The sequence below is a fragment of the Tinamus guttatus genome, unplaced genomic scaffold, assembly GCF_059628265.1.
Source record: "Tinamus guttatus ecotype Peru unplaced genomic scaffold, ASM5962826v1 Tinamus_guttatus_pri_ptg000246l, whole genome shotgun sequence".
Taxonomy (NCBI): domain Eukaryota; kingdom Metazoa; phylum Chordata; class Aves; order Tinamiformes; family Tinamidae; genus Tinamus; species Tinamus guttatus.
Window position 1 is genome coordinate 8257640 of NW_028288780.1, and position 27847 is coordinate 8285486.

The 27847-nt window shown below is 39.2% G+C and overlaps 1 protein-coding gene across 4 annotated transcripts in view; it reads right to left on the minus strand.

The window, feature by feature from the left end:
* Positions 1–27847, minus strand: part of KAT6B (lysine acetyltransferase 6B) — an 86515-nt gene that overhangs the window by 53954 nt on the left and 4714 nt on the right. For 3 of the 4 annotated variants that reach the window (XM_010212659.2, XM_010212658.2, XM_010212657.2), the window contains exon 1: positions 26905–27826. In XM_010212659.2, the coding sequence (XP_010210961.2) occupies positions 26905–27525 (621 nt within the window). In that variant the 5' untranslated portion in view covers positions 27526–27826. Of the gene's footprint in view, positions 1–26904; positions 27827–27847 lie in introns of those variants that run through there. The other variant, XM_088526394.1, reaches the window with a different exon arrangement.

Genomic DNA, 27847 nt, shown 5'->3' on the forward strand with positions numbered 1-27847 from the left:
TGTGGAACCTGTCCCCCTGTTTCTTTTGATTAAATACACATGCAGGATTTTTGTTTTAAGAAACTGCAACCCCCCGAACTTCAAGTTCTGGGTGTTGCTACACTGTACTAAGGACGGGGCAGGTTACAGGTGTAATCACAAGCAAGAGAGCACTGCTACAGCTCACTGACCAATGGGCACATCAATTTTGCAAGTCTTTGAGAAAACACTGCTATTAATAAGAGTAACTCCAATACAAGAAGCAAACACTTATTTTTTTTTTAAACCATAATACCATGTTTACTCAGATGTCTGTATACATATATTTTTTATTCATAACTACTAACAAAGTCATCCTACACAAATGTGTATAAAATACTTGCAATGTGGCACAGGATAATTATAAGTTGTCTTGATACTAATTGCTCAAGGAAAACATTTAATTGCATATTAAATTGCTCATAAGCATGTTTTATTTAGTGTACTCTTTGCGGGCAAGTTGATTATCAGCACTATCCAGATTTGAATAGCATTGTGCTAAATAAAGTAGGGCCTTTGTGCAATCAAGCTCATGTCTGAAATGCAGTTTTACAGAGGAAAAAAAAAAAAAAAAGAGGAAGTGGCCAAATTTCCACACACAAAGGCAATAAATATCCTGCCCACCTGCCTCACAAACTTGAGGGCAATGCACAAGGACCAAGGAGAAAGGATTTCAAGCAGCACATTCTGAATGTGACACAGCATTAGATGAGAACTATTTCTTTAGGTTTGTTTCCACTGATGTCTGATTCCACAATGCTGACTTTCATTGGAGAGAGCTATAAATTAAGTATTTCATTGTAACATATGCATGTAATTTGACTCTGTTTCTACTCAATTCAAAGAGCATGTCTAATACAAATAATTTCACTTTTATTAAGATAGGCACCTCTTTCTGAGGCCAAGTGAAGAGAAGTGACATTGCTGAACTCCTATTTCCCTACACACAGCAGCAAGCAACGCCAACCAGCCTGGCTGCCGACCTTTCTGCTGTGAGAATCACCCATTTTTTGAGTGTTTTTAGCAGATCGAAGTACTACTTAGCCATGGTAGCTACGGAGCAATACAAGTAATAAAATTACATATCTGTCATAAACACATTCCCAGTCTCCCTTGTGAAAGTGAGAAAAACTGAACAAATAGCCACTAAAGTCAGAATTGCTGAATTTCTGTTCCAACAGAAACTGAACATTATTCTCAACAGGAGAGAGGCCGCGACGGCTGCATGCCCTGACGGGCCAAGACTCTAAAGTCACTCGCAGGCCTCTGAGCTTGACAGAGGGTCACTCAAGACACCAGGCCACCCAAAACCTATCCATTAGCTTACCAGTGTGTTTGAAGCAAGAACGCTAGCGTGTTTGATGCAAGACTTCAGAGAACAGCAGCTTTTCACTCGACCAGGTGTGGAAATCCATGGCAGGGACATAAAAATCAACACGCAAAAGAGTCTAGGACACACGGAGTTTTTCTTGTATTTCTAAACAATTGAAGCAATAGATTGTTCTGTTAGTCCTTGCCCTTTTAGGTGTATAGATAAGGACTGATTAGGACTTATTTATCTTGAAAAGGCTCCCCCCCCCCAAAAAAAAAAAAAATCAAGATGTAAACTTTATAATAAACCTAAACCACTGACTTTCATTTGCCAAATACTGTAAAGTTATCTCCTGGGCACCGATTTCCCCTTCCCTCTTCCTTCATATGCAGGAGAAAGTGAGATATCCCTGTGAAAAAGAGAAGCTGCATGAAGGAAGCCACGTGACATAACTCGCCCACCGAGCAGTCTTTAAAAGGACTAGATTAACTTAAAAGGCCAAAGAACAAATAAACAAGGTCATTCTTTCCCCACGTCAAGTACACTCCGTTTAGCTCTTTTAGGACTAGCGTGATAAAACAACAAAACGTTGACCTTGACGTCTTGCAAGGAAGCCTGCAGTTCTCAGTTTCCATGCATTTCCCTTACAGGCAAACATATTTCTGCTGCGCAGGACAAAGTAGACTGTGGATTTTGAGGCGTGATCAGGGAGATTATTCGCTATCACGCAAATTCTTAGGTGCCTACATCAAAGTATTATTTACATCTTCTGCCCTTTTAAGGCTTGTTCACTACTTTCCTACAACATTTACAGTAGACTTATGAAGTAGATAATGTAAACAAGAAGGCTTTAAATAAACTGAAAACACACCAAAGAAATGGATTATGGTATTCTTCATGGTCTATTTAATCAATCATTCAGGGATGAACACCATCTCCCCTAAAGTTCTACAAGGGCAAACACTTACACGAGCTGTACTCAATCAATTAAATGACAAAAATCAGCATTAAAGATCCTTGTGGGGGTTTGTGTTTAAATTTTGTTTTTTGGAACTACACGTCTAAAGTCGAGATCAGTTCAGTAACACGGTACAAAGAATTCTATATAACCCAACCCACAGAAGAAAACCTAAAGACCTCCAACACCAACAAGCAGTCTTGCTAATGATGTCAGCATCTAAGGGAGCCACATTCACGCCTCATTTTTTTTTCCAAGTTAGTTATACTAGAGAAGTCACAGCAAATTTAAAAAGTCCGGTCTTATTTACACACAACCTCCTCTCCAGGCCCACAATTGTGGGCAAGAAAGTTATTCCACTGGAGTCCAAGAACTTCAGCACTGATGACAAGGCAGTTCAGGAATAACATTTTCATTCCCCCTTTCCTTAAACTACTTGTAAAGTATTTTTTGGTAGCGTCACTTATGGGAAGTTCAGCTTTAAGCAAGCAACTAAAAAAAAATAAAAAATAAAAAATAAAAATCATAGAACCACAAGAATTTAGCCATCTGAAAAGACACACTTGCAACCAAAGCTTCCTTCCTTCAAGGCTTATTTGGATCTGAAGGCAGGTTTTCTGTTAACTGACCAGGACCAAAACCAAGTATGCTTCGTGTTCCAAATATATTCAAGTAATGTATATAGTAGTTGACACGAAAGCACTCTAAAGTTACTAGATCTGACCAGAGTCCCTTATAGCATTACTAAATAAGAAGTATGATCTAGTTATTCCACACACACCCCAAAAAACATTTTGATAGGCTAATTCATCATGAACACAGCACTGCAGACATTACATAATTTCACACAGACTTGCCTTAGCTCCTGCCAAAGAAAACAACAAATTGTATGAGAAATAAATCTACACTCAAAGAGAAATGACAGTGACAAAACATGCTGAGAGGAAGAGGAGGAAGGGGAAAGGAAGGAGAGAAAGCATTAATATTGCACAAAGAAAGGTTTGATTTAGTACTCCAAAATAACAGAGCTTTAAGTTTTGAAGTCAGAACATATGAATCAAGTGAACCCAGCAAACAAAACCAAACTTTTCACCCCAATTTCTCTATTCCCAATAGACTGACTATGTTTTCCTGATATTTGACAGAAGTAGAATCAGAAAAAAGCAGAAGCTGGACCATAAAACTTATTCGATGACACCCTTATTAAAATCAGGATTTTCTTCCTTATATCAGTGCTTGCTGTCCTCCTTTTTATTTATTTATTTTACATTTTTCCTTTAGAATATATTGCTGCCCATCAGGTACAGATCATTATTCTCCATTTCTGCAAAATAGTCTAAATATTTAGCTTCCAACCTACCAATAAGTTAATATATGAGAAGTTTACATTATCTATTCAAAACACACAAAGAAAGCTAAAACCATTTTTTCCCATTAGCATATTTTTTGATCATTTTGTTAGGTCCAACAATGCACACGAACCCAAAATGGCCAAGACGCTACCTGATTAGGTAGTTGCCAGGAAGGTGGAGAGAGTTGGTTTAGGAAATATAACAGATATCCTAGAAGGCTTAGCTTGAATTCTTGTTCTAGGTTCAGGACTTCTATGAGCACCAAGTGCTCTGCATAATCTGAGTACTCAGTTCCTTACAGGGAAACAATTTCAATGCCATTGCTTTAAGAATAGCACGGAAATTATACTCCAAAGGCTTTGTAGCAGCTACCTAATGTCACAACACAGGCATAGGAATGGCAGAGGAGAAACAAGTCTATGAAATAGCCATAGATTGACCTACAGATTTATACAGCGACCAATTTGTTCTCTCATTAAAGTAGTGGGATAGGTGAAGAGTATTTAGGACTAAAAAGGTTTTTTTATTTCTGCTCATTTTTATCCTTGGTTTCTTTGGTTTCTTGTAGGGAACTCCACAATTGCTTGGTGCTAACTGGGAGATTTAAAGTTCACACAGTTTTCCGAGGGCTCTAACACGAAAGGAATTGCAGAATTTTCCAGGTGAGTGGGTGCAAGTATCTTTGCATCATAATATAATTTTATTTATAGATAAAGCATTTCAAAATATTACTGCCAGGCCAGACAGTACAGATTTCAGTCAATTTAGACTGAAAGTGTCTCGCAAACAGCACAAAGTGCACACTAAGGAACAAAGTAACATTCTGAGGAGCATTTTCCTTGAAAGCCCAGTCAAATGTTAAGTGGTTTATAGCATCAGTTTGCATACTTTTTCCTTTTAAATGCTTTTAAAATTGGTTATGCCTTAGAAAACAAATTTGCATTTGTAAGACACCTCTAAGATAAAAGGTGCTGCTGACACTGTTTGACAAAACCTGATGTGGATTTGCTAAGTGACATAGGTATTCCCCAGCAATTTCTCTACTACATAATAGGTCTTAGCACCAATTTCCTCCTTCTCCTGCTGGGGAAATTCATGGGTAGCACATCCAGAGCCTTCACTGCTACTGACTACTAAACACAACCCTCTCCTCTCCCCCTTCCCGTCAATGCACCCAGACACGCGCAGAGCCCACGCAGCCCAACAAAACTCCCTCATTCGCAACGAGTCAGAAACTTCTACAGTTAGAAAAAGGGTTCACAAAAAGTCTCCTGTCAAGCCCGTATCAATGATGGCTCTTGCAACTGCACAGATTTACATTGCCTTTAATTGTATCACTGCAATTTAAGCAGGCTGTATTGATACTAGCCTAAGTGAGTTTTTAAATTATTCACTAGAGAAAATGAAGTTCATTGTGTGCCTGTGCTGGGAAGGATCGATGGGAAGCGATACCTCTGCTACCCCATATGTACCCCTCAGCATACTGAAAATAAGGGGCAGAGCACCTCCGTGTACAGTAACTGTCCAGGTGAAGAGCTTACAGGCCTAAGAGTACAGGGCAGTTCAGCAGTGACTGTCAGTCTGCATTCAGTGCTCTCGCTTGACACCAAGTCAATAGCCTTCAAGAGTCCACAAACACACACTCATTGCAAAATTGCAACAGTTTTGAACTCTTGAATTGACCCTGCCTGTAACTCAGAAAGAATTTAAGGACAGGTCTTCGCTGTATTTCCGTTTTAAAGTGACCACATGAAAACTAAACCCTTTCACGTGTTTGTAAGAGGGACCTACATATTTGTGACAGCGTTTGTCTGCAAAAGTAGCTGTTGCAAACCATAAGGAAAAACAGGATGTATTTGACAGGGTGATTAGGTGTTTGGGGGCAGGTAGGGACAGCTACCACAAATTTTGCTTTTGACCAGGATGGGAAGAGAAGGGAGGTTCCAAGGGTCCTCAAAATAAACATTTTGTTCCTAGGCCCAAAACTCATCTTGGCACACACAGCATGTGGACAGAAGCACTCCTCCAAGTGCAGTTCATGCTACTTCAGCAAGTGAAGTGACTAATGCCAGAAAAAAGTAAATAAAACACACTCCAGTCCATACAATAGACTTCAGCTCACTTTAGACAGGTTTTCAAAAAGCATATTCAATATCCAGACTGCTTTAAAACAGCAAGCAGCTCTAGTGTAGATCTACCCTGAGTATCAAAGGACCTTCTCCAAGATTCGCAGATTATAAAATAGGTTTTTCCCAAATAACATGTACATTCTGAAGTGTTTTTAGTGTATGCTGAGAGTTTAAATATTTTCTTTTTAATACTTTACCTCCTATCCAAGAAGGAAATCCATAAAAATGAGTTAAAATGAAAAAAACTGAACTCTTGCGTATACTGCTCTGGATGCCAAGAGAAATAAAACAAAAACACTGCCCTCGCCCCCCAAAAAACAACGCACAGGGGTGCAGGGGGAGGCTGTGGAGTCCAGATCAGAGCATCGTGCCAAAGCCCCCAACACGGCCCGGCTCAGGGCTCTGTGCTCAGCGCTCCCTCATCACAAGTCGGGACATGGCCACGCTCAGCCACACTCGGCGCTGCTCAGTCCTCCCCTTCGCTGGCCAGCCGCAGGCTGGGAAAGGGGTTCCGCTACCCCCCGTGAGACCACAACGGGGAGGCCGTGCCAGAGGGGGCCAGCACCGAGAAGATCAGAGCGCCAAAGTCAAAACAGCTACAAGTCTCAAACCCATTCTTTCTCGAGCAAGCTTCAGCAAGGCCATTTCAGTCACTGGCTTTTGCCTGATAAAACCCAAAACATTTAGAAAGTCATATGCTAGAAGAATCCATTTTAAATTATTATTCCCTCTATCATTCTCACTCCAGCCCCCATGTCCCCCTAACTCTTTATTTCAGCAAAAAGGTCATAGAAGTTTGTTTTATGAAGGAAAAAGTAACAGTATCCAGATGATTATAGATACTTGGCGGGGAGCTCAGCAAGGAGAAGGAACACATACATGTTTTGCAGCTCTTCTCATCAAATTCATGTTTACGCAGTTTCAGAGCACCTCAGGGGCGATCGCGACACCCAGTCAGACATTAAAACCCTGCAAGAGGATTTCTAGCATTTCTATCACCTTCTGTCACCAGTGAAGGTATCAGCATTGGTTTACTAGATTACAGCAGCACACACACTGTGAGGGGAAATGAGAGAGAGGAGCCACGTTCTTTCACCAGTATTTACATGTGTTCTACCAAAAGATCTGTTTCATGTTACTAGAAAGATCTGAATAGTAAGACACCTATTTTTAAAGTATCATCGCCCAATTATTAGCTACATAGAAAACCAGTATCAGATTCTCCTCATGCCACCTCCTCCCAGCAATACTTCACTTGATACTCATTCATCTGCAGGATTATCATATAACTACCAGGGTAAAGCTGGATCAATGTCTTCTCACTCCACTGAGCCACCCGATCAATAGCAACAAGGACATTCTGCTGTCAGCAGCAAACGCTGCTCACGCTGCTCAGCCCCCCGGCCTTGCTGCTGCAGAGCCACGTTCGGCAGATCCCACCACGCAGCGCTCCGTGCCCCAATTTGTCCCTCCAATTGAAGAAAAAATACATTGGTGTGACTTATGTTAAGACATACTGTTTTAATTAAACACGTATGCATTTATTCTTCAGGAAGACAAAACAAATAGCAAAAACTTACTACATATATATATATATATATATATATATATATATATATATATATATATATATATAGCAAGTACATTTAGCTAATAAGGGCATTAAGCGCTACATAGATGCTACATAAGTGAATTTTTTTACTCCAATGAGCAGAACACTTGCAGCTCTTCTTCCAGCTCCTGGTAACTCCTGGAAAGCTCTGCAAACCAAAAATATAACCATGCAGTTTTCAGACAAGAATCATGTTCTGCAGTTACATTACACAAATATTAAGATGGGAAGGGGGAAAAAAACATATACACAAGAGTTTCCAAGAATTTAAATATTTTAAGAATAGATTTTTTTTTTTTTTTTGGCATATATCCACTCACTAGACTTTAATATTCTATCTACCTGCTCCCAACGGACAGGAGCTTACATCAGACTCCTGAACCACGTTATTAACTAACACTGAGCAATGCCTTCCTTTACTGCACATTCCACTAAGGCAGACATGTAACAGGTGTAAATGGAAACACAGGAAGTTCCACCTCTATATGAGGAAGAACTTTTCTACTGTGAGGGTGACAGAGCCCCGGAACAGGCTGCCCAGCGAGGCTGTGGAGTCTCCCTCTCTGGAGATCTTCCAAACCCGCCTGGATACCACCCTGTGCCCTGAGCTCTAGGCGTCCCTGCTGGAACTGCAGGGTTGGACTAGATGACCTCTACAGATCCCTTCCTACCTTAAGCATTCTGTGATTCTGTGAGTGGGAGAACTCCTATGTTTCATGGAACCAGCTTTGCATAGTGGAACCAGCATGGGAGAGAAGGGGACAGAAAGAGAGAGTAGAGAAACTACACCCAAGAAATAAGTCTCTTCTCTTATTACAGCTGGCAATTCTAGCTGGCCGACTTCACAGGCAGTGCACTTCAAGGATGGAACATGCAGATCCTCTGTTTAAGCAGGAACACAAAACTTATACATTGTTACACAAAAAGAAAAATTTCACCCACCGATTCCCCCCTTATTTAGGCTACGAGGTATCCCTTAGACATATGAGAACTGGAAATATTTAATTTCACAAAAATCAGCTTGATCTGGAGCCTTGCTCCTTTGCTAGAAGTTTGCTTCTCTGACCAGTAAAACTAATGAAAGCTTTTTTTCCTCTCAAGGATTATGCATCTTACTTCCATCACTACCTCTTCATCTCCAAATCCTCATTATGTCACATATACATCCCCAGTACTCCTACTCACCTTGTGTGTTTGCTCTTGGAGAGCTGAGGACCCATCAGATGTAACCCACCATCTTAACCAAACTGTTTAGCTCGCTATCTACCACTACTCAAAGATGTAGACAGAACTGCCCCTCTTTCCCTCAGCTACAGCACTTCAGGACTTTCTCCCTGCTTCGTTTCTAGGAAATGTGTATTTGGCCACAAACGGCAAGGCTAGCAGTTCAAACATCACTGACAGCAGATGGGGAAAGAGCAGCTGACTGATATTGACAGCAGTTGCTCTGTAACTGCACATTGTTTCTTGGTCAAGCTATTTTTACCTCCAAAAATTCTCTTCTGTATATTGGCCCAGCCTCACCTTTAAGTTTATCTGCTGATTCGAAATGAAATCTTTCAAAAGCTAGTTTTGTTCAAGGATGCTTAGAAGTTGCAGACTTGCCACCCAAGCAAAACCCATCAGGCTGCTGTACAGCTGCAACTGTTTTTATTCCTGACTAGTTTCACTGGGCTGCCTTTTAAATTTTTCAAATTCAAAGTCAAAACTTTAAGATCTACCTTCCAGTTAGAGGACCATTCTGCCAAACGGCCCACCCTAACCTGTGTTTTGGCCCCAAGAAGCAGGACACCTGTCCCCGTGAATCAAGCAGTAATTACCAGGCGGCCACCTGCAAACCTCTCCATCGTGCCAAGAGGCTGAGACACCACAAACACCTGCCAGCTTGTGACGCTCTCACAAGCAGCAGCCCTGGGAAAAGCACTGGATGTTCTCACCGTGTACAATAAATATGGTGCACATAGGGCTCAAACATGTTTCTCCTATGGCTTCAGATACATTTTAAGAAACTAGTTAAGGGATAGATGTGTTAACATATTAACATGTAACATGTTCACATATAACCTTAACATAGTTTCTACTTCAACCCAGCTGATAATAATTACTCCAGAATCTGCATTGAAACTTGTGAGAACATGAAATCATCCTGATAAGTTTAAATTGGCCCCCATTCTCAGGAATGAAAGGCTTCACATGGCATTAGCACCTTTCTGGAGGAAAGGAACAACAAGCTGCCAAGACCAACTGTGAGCAATCAGCTCGCATCTCAGCACCCACAGCAAAGTCTGAAGAAAATCCATAAAGCCACAGTTATTACATGAATGACACTAAAGACGAGGTAACACGGAGCTGACAGGCACTCCCTATCACTGGGCTCCTTGCACTCATATTGGAGTTTTAACAGAAATGCAAGCTCAGGTGAGGGAGGCTGCTGTGCAAAGCAACAGGGATGACAGGAGGGGGAGGGGGTTTAAAACAAACAAACAAACCAACCCCCAACACCAAACACACACACCTGAGACTGACTAGTCACTACCAAACTCTCAAAGGGCAGAATCAGCTATAATTCCTAAACACAACGGATCAAAGCAAGCATGACAATAAAAGATGCTTCAATACTTTTTTCCTTTCTTCACCTACCTAAGTCTGTCCAAAATGCAGCAGGCTCATCTACAAGTAATAATATTTCCATAAGGCTTGGCAGAACCCTCAACAGTTACTCCTCATGGCTTATGAGGCTTAAAGAAAAAAAAAAAAAAAAAAAAAAAAACACACACACACACACCCCTAAACGGCACACGAGGAGTTCGAAGGAGGCTGCAACGCAGTGTCCTATCCTACACTAACCTAGAACTATCTTACTAAACTTCAGCTTAAAAGTCATGTTTTGCTAGAGCTTCTGGTGGGAAAGGGTTTTTAAATGAATGGTTTTTTTTTTTTTTTTTTTTTTGGCATTGCCAGGCTTGTTCATTATAGCATGTGGCAGTTTTCTGTGAGCATACAGACCTTGCCAGTATGTACTGTTAACTACATTAATACTATTTAGCAACACCCATGTGATGTTTTGCAATAACACTGTAGCATAATTAAATGTTGTTTTATTTTGTAAAGAAAGAGATTTGTAAGAAATTGTGATTTTGCTATTGTTATTCAAACTGTGTAGCTTATGTGATTACTAAAATGTGCTCTTATTCCAGGGAATTAAGACAGTCAATGACTTCTGATGGCAAATTTTAAAAGAAACAGCTCCATTATGTCAAACTAAACATTGCAACACAGTTTTAAATCTATGGGACATGTATCCAAACACACAGAGAACTGAAATGAGAGAGAACCTGATGGATGTAACTAGACAAGGAAAAATAGAAGCGGTGAGAGGCAAAGGGCAGCTTTTATTTGCTTAGGTCTTTGGATCCGAAAACATTAAGGAGCAAAAGATGACATGCTTTTCATTTACAAAAATTACATTAGGCAGAACCAGATGGACAACTTGATATCTCTCCATTCTTAGCTTAAGTTTTACCTTTTTCATTTTAAAAACCCTTCTTCTCTGCCTCAGGTCATCTCCCTTAATATCCCATCTCTGCTTCACTAGGATCTTGGCTACCACTCCAATACCTACTTGGATGTTTACCAACTATCTGTCCTCCACAAAAGTTGAGTCAACAAAAGGACACTTGCCCTCCAGAGGCATTTAAACACTTGTTTTCCTGGATCCAGGCTTATTTTGGAGAAACCGAAGTTTAGAAACATTTTCCAAAGTATAAGTAGGAAAAAGTGCCTTAAATTAACACAAGCTCTATTGACTTTCCTAAAGCTAAACCTGTCAGTACCACGGAGGAACGTGGCTTCCCATGTCTAACCTAGAGAGAAGTTCTGGCCAGAGATGAACTGCAGCATGGTGATCCTAAGGGACTTGTCAGGAGAGAACGCTAGAAGACAGATGAAAAAAGTAGCTATCTTCTGGAATCCTTTAAGAACAGTCTAGGACTAGCAAATATTATACACAAATTATTTTCCTATTTATTTCATTTTTATTACCTTATCTGATGACAATCTTCTTAAGGGTAGATAGGAAATTCTTCCACTTAAAGAGCAATCATGGCCAAGAAAGGATTGCCCATTAGCCACACGATCTCCACAAAGCCTGCAGCCTTATTAAATTACAACTGTTTGAACAAGGTCAAGCACTTGGGGTTTAATTCAAAGTATTTCCAGGTATAATGCTGTCAGGTCAACTTAAACAAGCCAACAGAGGCTTTGAGCTTGATTAAATATTAAAACAGAATCTTTCACATCTGTTTTTACCCAAGGATGAAATTACTGTACATGCCTTCAACCAGCTCATTAATACACTGTACACATCTTGCCTCAAAAGGTTACAGGAATATCAGTGCTTTCCAAGTGCCTGCAGTGAAACCCACACAACACAGCTAGAAGTGAGGTCACTGCATACTTTACAGGATGTCAATATTTCTTTACAAATGTTAGAGGTAATCAGACATAGATACATTTTAAATTAAAAGATTGAAGCCTCCAGTGAAGCCAAACCAGTTGCCTTTGATCTGAACCTTCTAATCACTCATCTCATTTTCTTTGATAGATAACTTGATAACAGACACTGAAAGTCTCATACAACAGTAATTATTTTTCAAACTGGAGGGCTGTCATGTCCGACTAGAAATCTGCATTTTTAAAACATTTGCAAAGCATATTTTTTAATTGAAACATCAAAAGGTCCTTCAAGATCATCTATTTCAACACCTATCATTCCTAATGATACCTTGATCTTGTGTTATGGTTGGAGAAGAGAAAGCATTTGAAGTTACAGCTTCTTTGACGATGGTACATACACTGTGTCAGCTACTCAGTATGGCATCTGCTGCCCTTAAACTAAACAAACAGCAGGAAGACATACACAACCCAAAAAGGAGATCGTCCTCTAGCACAACCTTTGCTGGAGAAGGCAGATACTAGTCAAACCCAGCTTCCCGACTGCTATCTGCAAAATGTACAGAGACAAATCAAAGTGATCTGTAGAGTAACAGATATGAAATGGGAGTTGGAAGGGAAGCAACTTGTACCTAAACTGTGTTCACCTCAGAAGACTGGGGCGGGGGGGAACAAAACAGAACACTGATCTGTAAGTTAATGTATACTGAAATGGAACCTAAATGTGTCATCACTTTAAAAGTATATTCTCAGTAAGCTTACCATAAAACATTCAACCTTACAACTCAGCCTCAGCAGTGCTCTCCTGGGGCTGGGGGAGAGGCGCAATGCCGAAACCCATCATTTCCAGAGAAGGGTGCTTATATTATGAATATAAGAATGAAACAATGAAAAAAGATACCAAAAAAGTTTTTGAATGCCCTTGCACTTTTAAAAGAGTCAAAACTATACACTTTAAGCACTGGTAGTTAATAGGGCATGAGACAAGTTGCTTAAAATAAAATTCCAATACAACTGTCTTTTACCACCCACTAATTTACACTTGAATAGTATAATCAGTTAGTCCAACCTATGCTTAACGTAAAGTCAATAAATTCCTTTCTGGCTGTTGACATAAAAACCTACAGGGCTTTTAACACTTGAGGAAATTAATCTTTATAACACTCTGGCTCAATGCACATCTATATTGAAATAATTTGGTCTTTAATTCACTTTATGTGTAGTTGGGTTTAAAGCAGTAAATATAACAGAAGCTGGCCTCATTAAACCGGATCCAGTTCTAACTGCCTTTCATTAGCTTGGCATATTGGAACAAAGACCAAAAAAAGTGTTTCCCTTAAAATACAAGTGTGCATTATTAAGCAACCCAAACAAAGCCCAGTAATATGTAATAATAACATATGTAATAATTTGATCTGTTTAAAAGCCAAAATTAGGGATGTATCTGCTTTCAATTACCTTTGAAGTACAGAGATGCTCTTTTTCACTGGCCAAAGTTCACTGACCACAGCAGTAAGACCACCAAAACAAAGCACCTCGAGGCTACTGATCTAACAACGCAGCTTCCTGGCTTTTAAACCTTTTGTGAAATTCTTCTAAGCTGGCACAGTTTAGCCTTGCGGCTCCCAGGCTTAGCTTGCCTGGAAACCCACAGCAAGAGCAGCTCATACAAAACCAGCCTGGGAGCAACCCAAGGACCAAGGAAACTTGTGCAAGTCACTTGAGCCCAGCGAGGAGAGAGAACCAGCTAAGACTGTTTACATCTCCCCCGCTCCGCGGCACCTCATCAAGCTACTTGCCACCCTGCTCCAGCTACTGCAGCAACAGAACTACTCTGGCAAGGCAGAAAGTGCAGGACAAGGAGACAAAGGAGAAAAATAAATAAATAAACACCACATCAAAGTGCTAGTAAGCCTGCCAAAAGGCAGATCCACTCAAAAAAATCCTAATCCTTCCATTCTTACAATACAGCTTTCTTCAAAGCTGTCCACACAACGGCAAACTCATCCTTTACAACTTAAATGTACAGCCACCACCTGAAGGTCTTCCTATTATGTATACACACACATTCTATAAATGTATATATCACACACAGACACATACATACATATATATTTATATATATATATATAAATATATATATATTTATATATATATATATAAATATATATATATATAAATATATATAAAATGTACCCCAAAGCTCATGGAAAGCACTTCTTTCAGAAAATAAATAGCTTCAAGGGAAGAGAAATCTTTAGAAGTTATTTGCATAAATTCCTGAATCTCTACTTCCAAACAGCATTCAAACATAAAAACCACACTCCTACAGTTTCCTCCTCTTGAGATTTACAGTTAAATTAAAACAGAAACACTTCCTGGTTAAATTGGACAGATAATGCAATACAGCTTTTATCAAACCAATAAATATGTTATAATATACAAGCCTCAGGCCCTAAGAGACTTTCTTCAGGTGCTGGCAGTTTATAAATTAGCTCATTTGTAGCAAAGAAAAAGCTTCATAATTAGTAACTAGTTCATCATTAAAACCTTGCAATTCACTGTATGATGTCACAGACTAATGATTTTGGCACTTATTTACACACTCAATTATTTTCTGGCATCTTAGTATATTCAATCCCATTATTTCCTGTATAATTGACCAACTTCAACAGCTCTAATTCTTCTTCCGTAAATACAGAACATATTGCACAAGGCAGAATCATAGCTATCACTCTTAAAATAATTCCACATAATGTACAGTTTAAGTTTGACAAGGCTTAAGATGCTTTGCCCCGCAGCCAATAAAAGTTTGATTTAAAAAGCAGTGTACAGTAATTAGATTTAAGCAACAGAATTACTTAAAGCACCACACTCATTGACTGGTTCAGCTTTTATTGCAGTAGATTAGACTCATTACCTAAAGAGATTGAAAAGCAGCTCAGGATTCATTTACTTCTGGTACTAGAAATTAATACATTCAGTTCTGGTGACTGCAGTGAGTGGAACACACAGATGCAAGTCCTGCAGGTCTGCATTAGTGAATCCCCATATTCAAATATGTAAGAATCCAGTAGAATATTATAAATTTGATAAAACAAACAACACCCCTTCTCACTCCAAATACTCTTTTAGCAGTGAAGTCCAAATTGCATTTAAGCAGGCAGGGATGAGGACCCTGAACTCAGCAAGACCCTTCTTCCTGAACGTTACATCAGATGGTATTTTAACCACAGCCTCCTAAACCCTCCTCTTTGTCGCTTGCCCTGAACAATCACTGCAGCACCCAATGACTTCTGATCTATTTCTGAATGTTGCGAGGGAACCCTAAAGCCCTGAAAAAGCTGCTCTTGGGAAGATTGCTCAGCTACTCAGCCCATTACCGTATTACCAAAGAGTGTTTTGCCCAATGCTATAAAGTTTAGTAATTCAAAAATATCCCCTTATATATTGGTGCTATAACACCACCTAATTCTAATTATATTTTAGCAATTCTATTTATGATTACTAGATTTATTCTCAACAAAAAAGCCTCTGGGCTTTTGTTGAGCATTTCCTTTGGTAAAGCTAAAGTGATCTGAAGAATTTAAACATGTGGGGGAGAGAACAACATTGTAGACACTACCAGCCCAGACGCTGTTTCACTACTGCATACAAATAGTTAAAGCTTTCAGGGGAATACTCTAATTCTCCCTGCCCCAAGTTATATTAGAAACAAGTGCCAATTTAAATGTGGGAAAAAAAAAGTCTTCAATAAAAGCAATCTGTTTGAAAACATAGGTCTACCTAAAATATGTAAAGAAAGGTTGGGAGACAAGTTTACAAGCAAGTTTTGATATACAGTCATCATCTTTAATGTGCATTAACTCCCAGATGTAATCCAAATAGATTACAGCTCTATTTACAAACTTTAATAATCAACAGCTAGCTTAAACTGCTCTCAAGGCAACTCTCAAAAACCTATGGACTAGTTTGAATTGTCGCTTGCCACACGACAGTTAGAGCCTGCAAAAAAATAAGACTTTCTGCACAAAGAGAAAAAAAAGATCTTCATTAAGGAACAGAAGCAAGTTCCTTTTTCACCTTTTCTGCTTCTTCCTCCTTCATACTCATTTTTGAATTAAAATGTCTACTTCCAAATTTTAAAATATCAGTGACCATATGATGACACAGTCAAAAAACAATAGTTCAGTCAAACGCTATGGACACTACCTTAATAAACTGTCCTGGTAAACAACAATATAGAAGGTAGCATCAAGTGAAATAATTCTTACAGTGTCCAATGCTCGGTACCCGGAACTAGATTAAATACTCTTTAGCATAGTCTTTGTACGCAGTAAATCCAGAATTCAACGACAGTGGAGCAGCTGCTCGGTGACTAGGCTGCCGAATTCAATGACTGACAAAAGGTTACCTTAATTCAATGAGATAATCAGCGCACATTTACCCACTACCAAGACTTTTCCAACCATCTGCAAGGCGGCAGAGCTAACTGCCTGTAAAACAACTGGCAGCATGCTGACATGGCCCCACGTCCCTCGTGTCAATGAAAATTTATCTCTTAGCAACAGCTAAAAAGCTGAACTTACAGAAATATTTTAGAGGCATCATAAGCCAACAATTTCTTATCAAGCCATTTTGATTGTTACTGATCTCCAAACAGATGTCGACTCTAATTTTTAAAATCTATTAAATACACATGAAATAAAGTTGGTGGGGGGAGGAAAGTAGTCATGGCAGTAACAATGGGAGTCACTAAAGCAGTGCACGTAAAAGACAACGTTAACCTTATTTCAGACCACTGGCCTCCCAATGATATCACTAGCAATGTAGCAAACAAAAGCAAGTGCCGTGCGGACAGAGAATAAAACGCTACTAAAGCTGCTGTCAGGAATTGTAAGGTCATATGATATTCAGATAAAAACTCCTATTTCTAAGAGGAAAAACAAAATAAGAGAGCCAAGACTAAAATGACTTTAGTTGCTTAAGCTGCTTTAGGACTCCCTCCCCTACTATGCCAAAGTGAATAAGATGCTTGGGTTCTCTTTCTAATTAAGCATCACTAATTACATAGTAAGCATACACCTTGCTATAAAGGTGTAAAGATCTCAAAATTAAAAAAACAAAACGTCAATGGAACCAAACTTTGCAAATAACAGCCATACAACACTTTCAAAAAAGAATTTTTAAAAGCAGCACTCTTACTGAATTGCACTTGTGATATCCAAAACCAGGCAAATACGGTATTGAAAAAGAAACAGGGTAATCCAATGAGTTTCAATTTAACACTAGCAGATTGTAGGCAGTTGTGCTTGGAACTACACAGCGCAAATTAAATAGCGCATGTTCACACAATGAGATCTGAACGGCTTTTTGTTCTAAGCAGAACGGAGTTACCAGCTGTCAAAGTCATTTTCTCAAACAAAATCAACTACAACGTATTTATTAACTTAAGAACAGAGATAAAAGAGCTTTATTTCCAGCTTAGCACTAAGAGTCACCTACATTTCTGTAACAGACTTGTTGCCCATTAAGACACGTTGAGATATTCCTCATATTTAAAATATATTTAAAATATATATTTTAAAATCACATATTTAAAAATGTGAGGTTATCCAAAAGAGAGGTACCAAACAGAGCTCCCCAATGTCACTTTTTCCAAGACTAGCATTAAAGGGGTGTAAGACAAAATCCTTCAAATCTTCAGCTGAAGAACAGCTACAAAGATTTCCTTAAATTTACAGACAGGAATAAATCCAGGAAAAATATTGACTTTAGAGCTATGTAGTAAGTGTGTTACACACAGTTGATTAAAAAAAATCCAATCACCTTTCAGGCAGTGACACGTGATGCCTTTTACCATTGCTATAACCATGTAACCAAAGAACATAAGATGACTTATTTTCAAAAGACTGTTAACAGAGCAACTGTCAGTAGAGCAATATAGTAGAAATATGTTATTTACATTTTTGTTCTCTCAAAAGCTTGAAATTGACAGGTATCAAATCTAGTGACAAATATCAGAAAACAAAACAAAAAAAGACTGCAAATTTAAAGATTACAGAAGAAGCTCTTGTAAGAGACAGTACTTATATTAAAAAAACTTCCTCATCCAAGAAAAGCCTATTTGAAAGAACAGGCCAAGTACCCTTTATTAAAGGGTAGAATGGAAAATCTAGTTATCGCTCCCCATGTACATTTATGCAAGAGAGCCTCCTCATTTCATACAAACTTTTTTCTTGCAAGCCATCGCCTCCTGACAACTTACATGCACTATGCCATATTTCATATGTTCCAAAAATAGGAGCAATTTCTACATTCGTCAAAGTAACAAAAAAAAAAAAAAAAAAAAAAAGGCCATAAAAGAAAACAGTAATCTTCATTTCCAATGTTAGTCTACAATCAAGACATTAAAAAAGGCACCAATTCCAAAACAGACAAAAAATTACTAGAAAAATATCTTCCCTGCATTCCCCCCCACTAGGTTAGCTTAACCTGAAACTAGGAGCTCATTCCTGCTTGTTACTTACCTCCTTGGAATCTACTTTTAAAATGGCCACAGAAGAACAAGTTACTGCTTTCTAAAACAGTGCAAGCTCCAATACTACAGCATGCAGTTAAATACATATATATGCCAGTGCAGGAACAGGTCGGTCCACAAGCACATAGCACGCACTGCTACCTAACAGATGAGACTACCTTGATGAGTAGTTTTCTCCCATCGTTTCTTGACAGATTTATCTTCACTTTTTAAAACTTCGGAAAGTGTTTATTACTTGCACCTAAACGAAAGTTTGGTTCACTAAGTCAGTGGAGCATGTTGCCCATCGCCACTGTTCATCGCCCATGAATGGGATTTCTACTGCAATTTTCTAGTAACAAAACAGCACTTAGTGGGTTTTTTTTTAAATAATCAGAAACATTCACTTTTTATAATTGGTTAAGCAGCAAAAGGAAGAGAACTTGACAGTTCAAGGCAGAAAACCCCGCGTATATGTGCAAGCAGCATTATGCATTCCTGTAGGTCTCAGTGGGTATGTTTATAAACTGACTAATAACCAAATATTTATTCATAAGCCAATACCCTGCCCTCCTCTCCCACTATCACTAGCTTGCTTGTTAACCTGACTCCTACAGCAGGTTTGCTAGTGTTTACAAGATGAAAGAGCAGCAACAAAGTAGGAAATCAAAGCTGAGTGTCTTTTAAATTAGGAACAGAAGGAAGAGAGAGAGGGATGCAGCTGCCATTATAAGCACAGAACTTGTTTAACTAAGTTCAGTGATTGAAGTGGAGATTATTTTTATCTTGACAAGTTGACTTATCAAACATTGCCTTTTTCAATCACCTTTTAACTATTTCTGTATAATCGCTTGGTTAACCGCTGCTCCTTATTCACCTATCCTAAGCATTTAGGGAATTCGATCTCACAGTTCTTGTTTTGGCATTGACCACACTTTTATACATCAATAATAAGACAACAGTTCAAGAAGTTTGATAAAAAACATCCACATAAGATAATGACAGAACTTAAATGAAGCTTAGCAGAGGCCAGCCCTAGTCTCCTGTATATAAAGCTCAAAGTCCAATGACTCTTAGACTTCCTGAAGTCTAAAAGCAAGGACCCAAGAAAGCAGAGCACACCCTTTTCCTAAAGCAACATTCAAAATGCCCTCAGGAAATGGACTTAGAAGAGAGTTTTCCCAGGATGAACAATTTTTCCCAGATCAACCGCATCTCAAACATTTTTTCACTCATAATTCTGGCTATTTGATATAGCTGTCCACAAATCTTGGACATCACATGTTTGCATGAAGAAACTGTACCTTTAATTACATCAAAATACCAAGAACAAACTTCATCAGCATCTTTACCAATGCGCTAATGGAACATGTCACAGTCCAGTGCAGCTCCTCCTTCTCATCAGCTATGCACTGATGCCTGAGCTGTTGACACCCAAGGAATCCCAAAAGCATAAATGCTTTGTCAAGATTCTGGCGGAGGTGAGCAGCTTGATCAGCGGCATTTGCGACCTTAAGTTGATTGGTGAACTCAAAGGAAATTCCTAAGCACAACAGCACTGTTCTACATTTCTGAGCTTCTGACTTTGAAGGTATTGGTCAGGCCATTAAGTCTGGAAACAGAAAAGTAATTTAAAAACTACTTACCCTCATTATACCACAACCACAAATTCGCATTTCTGATAGCAATTTCGCAAACTTAAACAGATGCCAAAAGCTGTGACACTGTACCTTGCACTATATTAGCAACACTTCGTAATGCAGAAAAAGTTATCAGGCAGAGCTTTTAAGTTTTCAAGCTAAGTTATTTAAACACTTTAGGTCATTTCATTTATAGTTACTATCACATCTCATCTACAATGCTCCTTATTTCTCTAATTGCTGGAGTAAGAAAATCATTTAGCATGCCCATGCACTATAAAGAATAACAAGCTACATTACTAGTACCCAGAGGAAATCAGACTAGTTCAATGATTAGTTAGGCTCTTAATAGCAAACCACAGAGGACAGCACAGGATCTGTTGGCTAAGTGCTGCCTTATTTTAAGCACTTCATTCTCAAGATTCACTATCACAATTCAAATCCACAATCATTGCCATAAGAGCTTTGCTCCAGGACACAACAGTAAGCAACTCTCCCAGTTTTGTTGCAGAAAGTTCCAAGACATTAGGTTCAAAATTGACCTTCACAATCATAGGGAAAAAAAATCTCTCCTTTTACTTGCTCAAATATATTCCTGCATACAGACAAGAGTGGCCTTTAGAAAGAAGTAAGAAGTTCATAAATGTATTCGAAGTAGCACAGAAAAGCCATTTAAATCATCTGACTGAGTAATGCTTCTCTTGGTACAGCCTGACAATGCCTTTTTTTTTTTTTCCTCCCCTCCAAAAAATGGTCTTTTGCAACTTGCAACTGTCGGATTGGAAAACTACATTTGATGAGCAATTGATTTATACCTCTGGGATCTTGTACATGGATGGTGGAACTTTAGTTTATATGTCTCTTTTTTTTGGCTAAGGCAGGTAGAAGTACAGTACTAAGAAAATCCCCAAGGCAGTTTGCCTTAATTCTAGGGGCAGACTTTGGGGAGGGGGTTGTTTATGGTTTTTTTTGCTGCTGCTGTTTTGTTTTTGTTTGTTTTTTTACACAAGAAAAAAATGCTGACAAAGCAGGTACTCCAGAGCGAGGAGGAACAAGCAGGTAAAACATCTAGTTACGATTTAAGGATCAAATGGCTCTCCCAGTTCCGACAACAGAGCTCTCAGGAGAGACAGTAGATGAGCAAACGTAAGTGGAACTGCTACAACTATGAAGCGTGATTTTTGTTTTCTAAAACTCACTGCTGTCAGTTTGACTACAGCAGACTCTACAGTACATCACAACAATTACTTTATTTTGAAAAGAAACTATTTAGGTAATTGAATTTAATCCTTAGGATTAAACGGCCTACTTTAAAGGTTTGGAATTGTTCCTTCTTATAAACTAGAATTATGTGCACATCATTTATAAATATGTTCCTAGGCTTAATATCCAGCTCAGATAAAAAGATGAGTTGTCTCTCTTCAGACACTTCTCTAGAAAACTGCAAACAGATGGCATCTTTCCAGAAACTAAACTTGCTACACCAGAAATGAGAACCCAAACTTCCCCTATTTTGAAGAAGCAGACCAATCTTGCTTAGGAGAAAAAAAAATATATATATATATATATATATATATAGAAAAATAAAGTTTTAATTCCCCTCCCATGACACAATTCAAGAAGACTTCCACGGGCATGTTTCTCAGGTCAGTCAGAATGTACCAAATTGTAAGATACCAAGAAAGTCCAAAAGATCCTGGTATCTATTTACTGTAATATGAGCTAGTTCTCCAGAACATAGCATGACAAAGCTTTTCCATTTCAGTTTTACATACTCAGAAGATGGGATAAGGCATTCTCCAACTTCTGATAAGCTGCAGAAACTCAAGTGTGAATAGGAGCCATCTGAAAGCATTCATCTGGCTTATGCATAGATTTGGTCCTTGCAGCATTGCTTAATTTACAGAGGCAGCAGAGAAACTGCAGGGAGCAGCAGCACCTGTTTGATGATCACCTCAGAAGTTCAAGGGCCACAGCTAGAGCACTGAGGTGCAGTATAGGTGTGTTTTGTGAATAGAGACTGGAAGCAGTCACAGGTGTCACAAGGGCAAAAGCACTGTTGGAGCACCACTCTCTCCAGTGGTATTTTATGGAATGAGACAGCTGAAGACACCTTTCATTCTCCTCTCTTTTTTTCCACCCCATCTACAGTTTCCTCAGCATGAGCACTACAGATGATCCCTCATAGAAACCTATCACTCCATTTTCATTCTCAGACTCAACCCTGGGAACACAGACTTCATGCAAAGTCACCTCCAGAGTTAGGCAGTGGGAATTATCCCTGAAGAGTAAATCAGTAGGACTCACTCTGGAGCACTTCCTTTCTGCCTAAGCTTTTCCCTATCTCTGCTCACTTGGAAGTTTAGAGGCCAGAGAGGATAAGGTAGACCAAGCAAAGAAACCTCAGCCAAGAGTCTCCTGGTGACTTCCCACAGGAAGGCAGGAAGCTGAGGAGCAGAGCAGGGAGGAGTCACAGATGCCAAAGACCTTCACTATAGATTGGCCCTTTGCCTAAAAGGCAGAAGGAGGAACACCCAGCATCTGTGCTGCCACAAGCTGCATCCCACAAGACTCAAATCCAACCCATGCCAAGCTGCACTTGGAAAAGCTAAACGGACAGAGGCCAGTGAAAGCAAAATTAAACAGGAGTTCAAGTATGAAAAAATAATACAACTTGTTTTTGCACAAATATCAACTTTGAAATACAAAATAAATGTGAAAAAAGCAGCATTATTTCAAGCCAAGAATAAGATGGAAACAATTAATATGCAGTTGCTGAGTTTTTCCAAAGGGTGCCTATAAGGATCAAGAAGAGACAGGGAAGTGCTTATCAAGTGACATTCTGCATCTTTCACACTTAATACTTCAAGTACAATTTATCATGCAAAAGATGCAACCACTGGACATGGGCCCACTGTCCTCTAATGTGCTAAACAAATTGCCATCATCCCTTCGTTTTCTTTAATGAAGCTTGTATTTTTAAATTATGTTTAAAAATAAGTAGAATCTATCTACAGTGAACAAACAAATGCTTCTTCAGGTTTGCAGCCACGCTGCATTTGTACTCAGATATCAAACTCCTGAGATTTTGTAAATTTTCCAGATGGCAGAATCTTCCTTATCCAAGGAACCAAGAACAAGGAACGCACATGGAAAATGTCACCAAACACAGCTGCTCTACCAATGACCCCATTAAAGATAAATTAAATATCCATTACATCATTTAATGACTTCAAGATTAACTTCTAAATACTGCTTTTTTGCTGCACTTCCAGAAGTATTTTTTATGCATTACACGAAAACTAGATACTGCTCAACACGTTCAGGCTCATTCTCCCCTCTGTTCACACCCTTTCCTACTGCGTTTTCAGTTTTTACGCTGCATTTTCTGATTAACATTCTCCTACAGCCCTTTTCAGGAGACGAAGGGTGAGAGGTGTGAAGAGTGAGAGATGAGACGCGTATGCAAGATACCCTGAACATAAGGAACATGAGAGCAGTAAAAATTGATCTTACATACTTCGCTATATCACAATGCATAGTTTCAGCAAACTACTGAGCAATAAGTGTCCTCCTTTTTCTGGCAATTTTCTTTTTCTGCCAGAAAGATATCATTTACAATTTTATCCTAACAAATGTCTCCATTTTCAGTTTGTTTGTTGTTGTCAAGACAGCTTTGCCTCTGGCTAGAGGCTGGTCAATTCCTTTAACTCACCAATTAATTTCACACACTGGGATAGATGTTTACTAAACATGGCTAGATAATTTGAATCACTGCAACGTTCTAAGTAGCCACCAGACGCTCAAGACAAGTGCAAAGTCCTTTTGAGATTTAGTTTATGCTGACCATCATGTTTCATACCATGTGAAACCATGTACATGATATAACATCATACCATGCACGGAATCCATAGCTGCTAACAGCCATTCGACTTTCTGATGAAATCTGTCCTTCCCATGAGCCTTGTACCTGCATCTCTTCATATAGGAGCGAAAGAGCAAACCTGCACACCAGAGGGTAGAGAAACGGGTGGGCAAGCGTAAGATTCAAACAGCTGCACTACCACCTTCTGCTTCCCGTAACTGGGAGTTGAGATCTCTTTGCACAAATTCAGAAGCACCATAACACAACACAAATGGATTTTTTAAACAAATACTTTTTTCAGGCCTATAGAGAACAGGAAATAACACCTGATAGCTGCATTTATTTACAGCAGCATTAGCCTGTGCTATTTCTACTTCTGCTGAAAGAAGATCACTGCATGTAGCTGTTCTGAATCACCAACCTGGTCAGAAGACAGCAGTTCAGCAGCTCTGCATCATCACCACCACCAAAAGGAAAAGAAGCACGTCCAGCAACCCCACACAAGCATTTTATCTCGTGCAAAACACTGAACAGTCCCATAGTCAGACTCCAGGTCTGCAGAAGCAGCTTCAGCCAGGTCTGCAGAAGTAGCTGCAGTTCAGCTGCACTGGAGCAGTGTCTATCTCTTTGCTGCTCTGGGCATTCCAAAGGCTCTTAAAAAAAAAAAAAAAAAAAAAAAAAAAAAACACCGGCCATAGGCAGCACTGGGTCTCTGCTGACCATTTCTTGCTCCCTCAGGAAAGCAGGCTCAAGGTCTGCCTTTTGCACGGCAAGAGTAAAAGCTCAGCTTGCCAAAGAAGGCAGGGAGGGGAGTTTCTGTATTCGAATGGACCAAGTCTTAAATGTTTCATCCCAATGAGATATTGATTATATATAAAATATCAAAATGACTCAAAAGAGGAAAAAAAAGCACAAATGAAAAAGCACCTTTGCAGACATCTGAACAGATTTCTGTGCACACCCTTGTTTCCCTACTGAAAGTCAACAGGAAAGATATTTTAACTTCACCTCTAGCATTAATGAAATCAACAATTCAAAAAAGCTTGTACTTGAAACTACTTACATTAACAGTTTAAGAAGTTTTAAAATAACACGGATCTGTTCCAAGTCTAGCTATGACTGAGATGCTACTTGGCTACAAGTTATTGCATCAAATCCAATAAATGATTTGGACATGCCCCATACAGCCACTTAAGCTACCATTAAAAGCAGCTTGACTGTTTTCCCATAGTGTTGTTTTTTGTTCACTCATGAATTACCATGAACCAATATTCAATAACATCCCAAAAAACAAGCAATACCCATTTGAAGGGTCAGTTTTAGAACTCTCCTTTCTTGAAGTACATGCAAAGCCATATAGTTTAAAGACCAACATCTACCCGGTATTTAAGCCAAGTCTATCTGTATTCGTCCAATAATCTAAGACGAATAGCACACTTGAGGACATGCACTCTACTGAAATTCAACTGCTCATTTGCCAACCTTACACTCTCTCCTGAGATGGAAAGACTTTTGACGTATGCTATACAGTTTTTAAACACACAAGTCACACTGTTAATTCTGAGGCACTCAAATGAAAGCTTATTTCTTGCCAAAGCACTTGTTAGAGAACAGATTTGTTGGGCTAACTTCTGAAAGACAGATTTATCCTTATACGGGTATTTCAGTACAGCAGTCATGGCTTTTTCAGCACCATGACCCAACAAGCATTTCTAGTGATGGGTGCCAGGTTCTGTGGTTAAACTACCGGGGAGACTTTCCCCACAGACACACACACACACTCTCCAGAGATCTCACATGAAGCACCATTGCATTAAAGTTTGCATTAAAGTTCTGTATTCCAACTACCAAGTTTCATTCTACCGTGGACTACTGGAACTACAGAAGAACCTCCAAAACTACTTCCATAGCTTTATTACCACAAGCAATTAAATCTTCATAGTGCACAGCTACAGCGGCAACCACACAGTCAGCAGCAGTCCTGAATTCACATTCTGGCTACCAAGCATGAAGCTGCACACAGCCTTCACACACCCTGGAAGTCTCTCGAAGTTTCTGATGGAAATACCCATGTAAGAGCAATTATGTTTAGGATATGCTAAAAAGTACAAAGCTATCAACATACATGCACCAATATTTGTATTGCCAGGCCTCAGACAGTTCCACAACGCAGCTGCTCTTGCAGACCCTACTAAATTCACTTTTAACAGGGAGTTTTCCTCTTTCCACCCTCTGTCCACTTAATAACCAGCTAAAGGAAGAACATGATTGAAAAGGACCATGAGTTTGTAGAAAAAGATGCTAATGACAGCACTACAATAACAAAATAATCTGTCTTATTCAATGTCAAAAACAACTGCCAGTCAACTTCACCACCAAGTAGTTCAAAAACTAGAAAAGAGTTAACTCAGAAACAAGGGTCAAATGATGACAGATAACCCCTAGGAAGGATTTTTCAAAAAAAAAAAAAAAAAAAAAATGAAATAAGAAGATTCTGCAGTTGACCACAATATGCCATTCTGACACCTTCATTTACATGCCTAGAATAATTACATCAGCTCCAGTTCCCATTAACAGTTTTTAAGCTATGCTGATCTGCATTAAAACACACGAAAACAAAACACACACAACACTATCAGTCTTAAATATCAAAAGTTCTTCTGATTTCAGTTTGAGCTGGTGTTAGAGCCACAAGAAAACAGGCAGTCCCACACACGAAGCCAAGGCAACATGCCACAGCCAGTTCAGATGGCAGATTCCCAGAATACCAGTCTATCAGACAGACAAGACAAAGAACAGTTTCACACCCAAGGAAGAACATGTATCTATACTTTTCCCTGGGGCTTTTCATCTCTGGAAATCCAAAGAGCAAGCTACCCCATGGCAGCACATAACCAGCTAAGTTAAATTTGCTCTTCAGAATTGATTCTGCAAGGAACTTGGACCTACATCCTCACTTACACACATCTATGCAAGTAAATAAACAAACAACAAGAAGAGTCATTACTCTTGCATTACTACATTTGTTTTTTATCTTCTAGCTTACCTGGTCTTTTTCATGGGGTAGAAGGCTGACAGGTGGAAGCGAAGCTGGGAAAGCACTGGAATATTTGGGAGCTCCCTTGCTTTCCAAACTGCCATAATTCACCCGATACTGTGGTCCATCCTTCAGTAATCTCCCATTGTTCACCGCACGTTTGGCCCCCAGACGCAATCTCTGCTGAAAAGCAGGATTGTTGAAAATATTTGCCAAATCATTTTGACTTCTCAAATACTTTTCGATGTTTTTCAGGGAGGAGCCACTTGGTTCTTGAAGCCCTTCGATTGCTCTTCTTAACAGTTTATTCCAATCCACATTACGAAGCTCATTACAAGCTCCTCTAGATCCCTTAACAGATTTAGGAATAGTGCCAGGTTTAATAGATGAAAACCGTCCAGGATTATCTGGGTCCTTGTAGGATGCAAGGCCTTTATTGGTAACTTTAAGAATAGAACCATCTTGAACGCTAAGTTCCAATTGTTCTGAAACAGTCTTCTTATCTAATCCATGGGAAGCACAAACAGCATGACATATTCTCTCTTCGGATGGCCTTTGCTTTTGCTTTTTAACTTTCTGTATAGCTTCAAGAATCCACTCCGTATAAAGTGGGTTGGCAAGTTTTACCATGGTTGACCAGTAATTGCTTCAAGCCAAGAGTTACCCATAGAGGTTCTTCCTTATCCTTTTAAGGGATCTTTCCAAGGTTGCTCACACCTCAAAAATAAACCAGTGGATTCCACACACTATTTGGATGCGTCTCAAAAACATCCATCCCAAGGAATCAGAAAAGGCAGTGTAACATCTGATGACTGAAACTTGCAATTACTTGCTTCAATGGAGGGTAGACAGGATTCACCTGTGACGCTCCTGGTACATCCTTACAAGTAAGTTCAGTTCATCCTTCAAAACAGAGAGAAGAGGCAGGGAAAAAACAAAATTAATGCTTAGT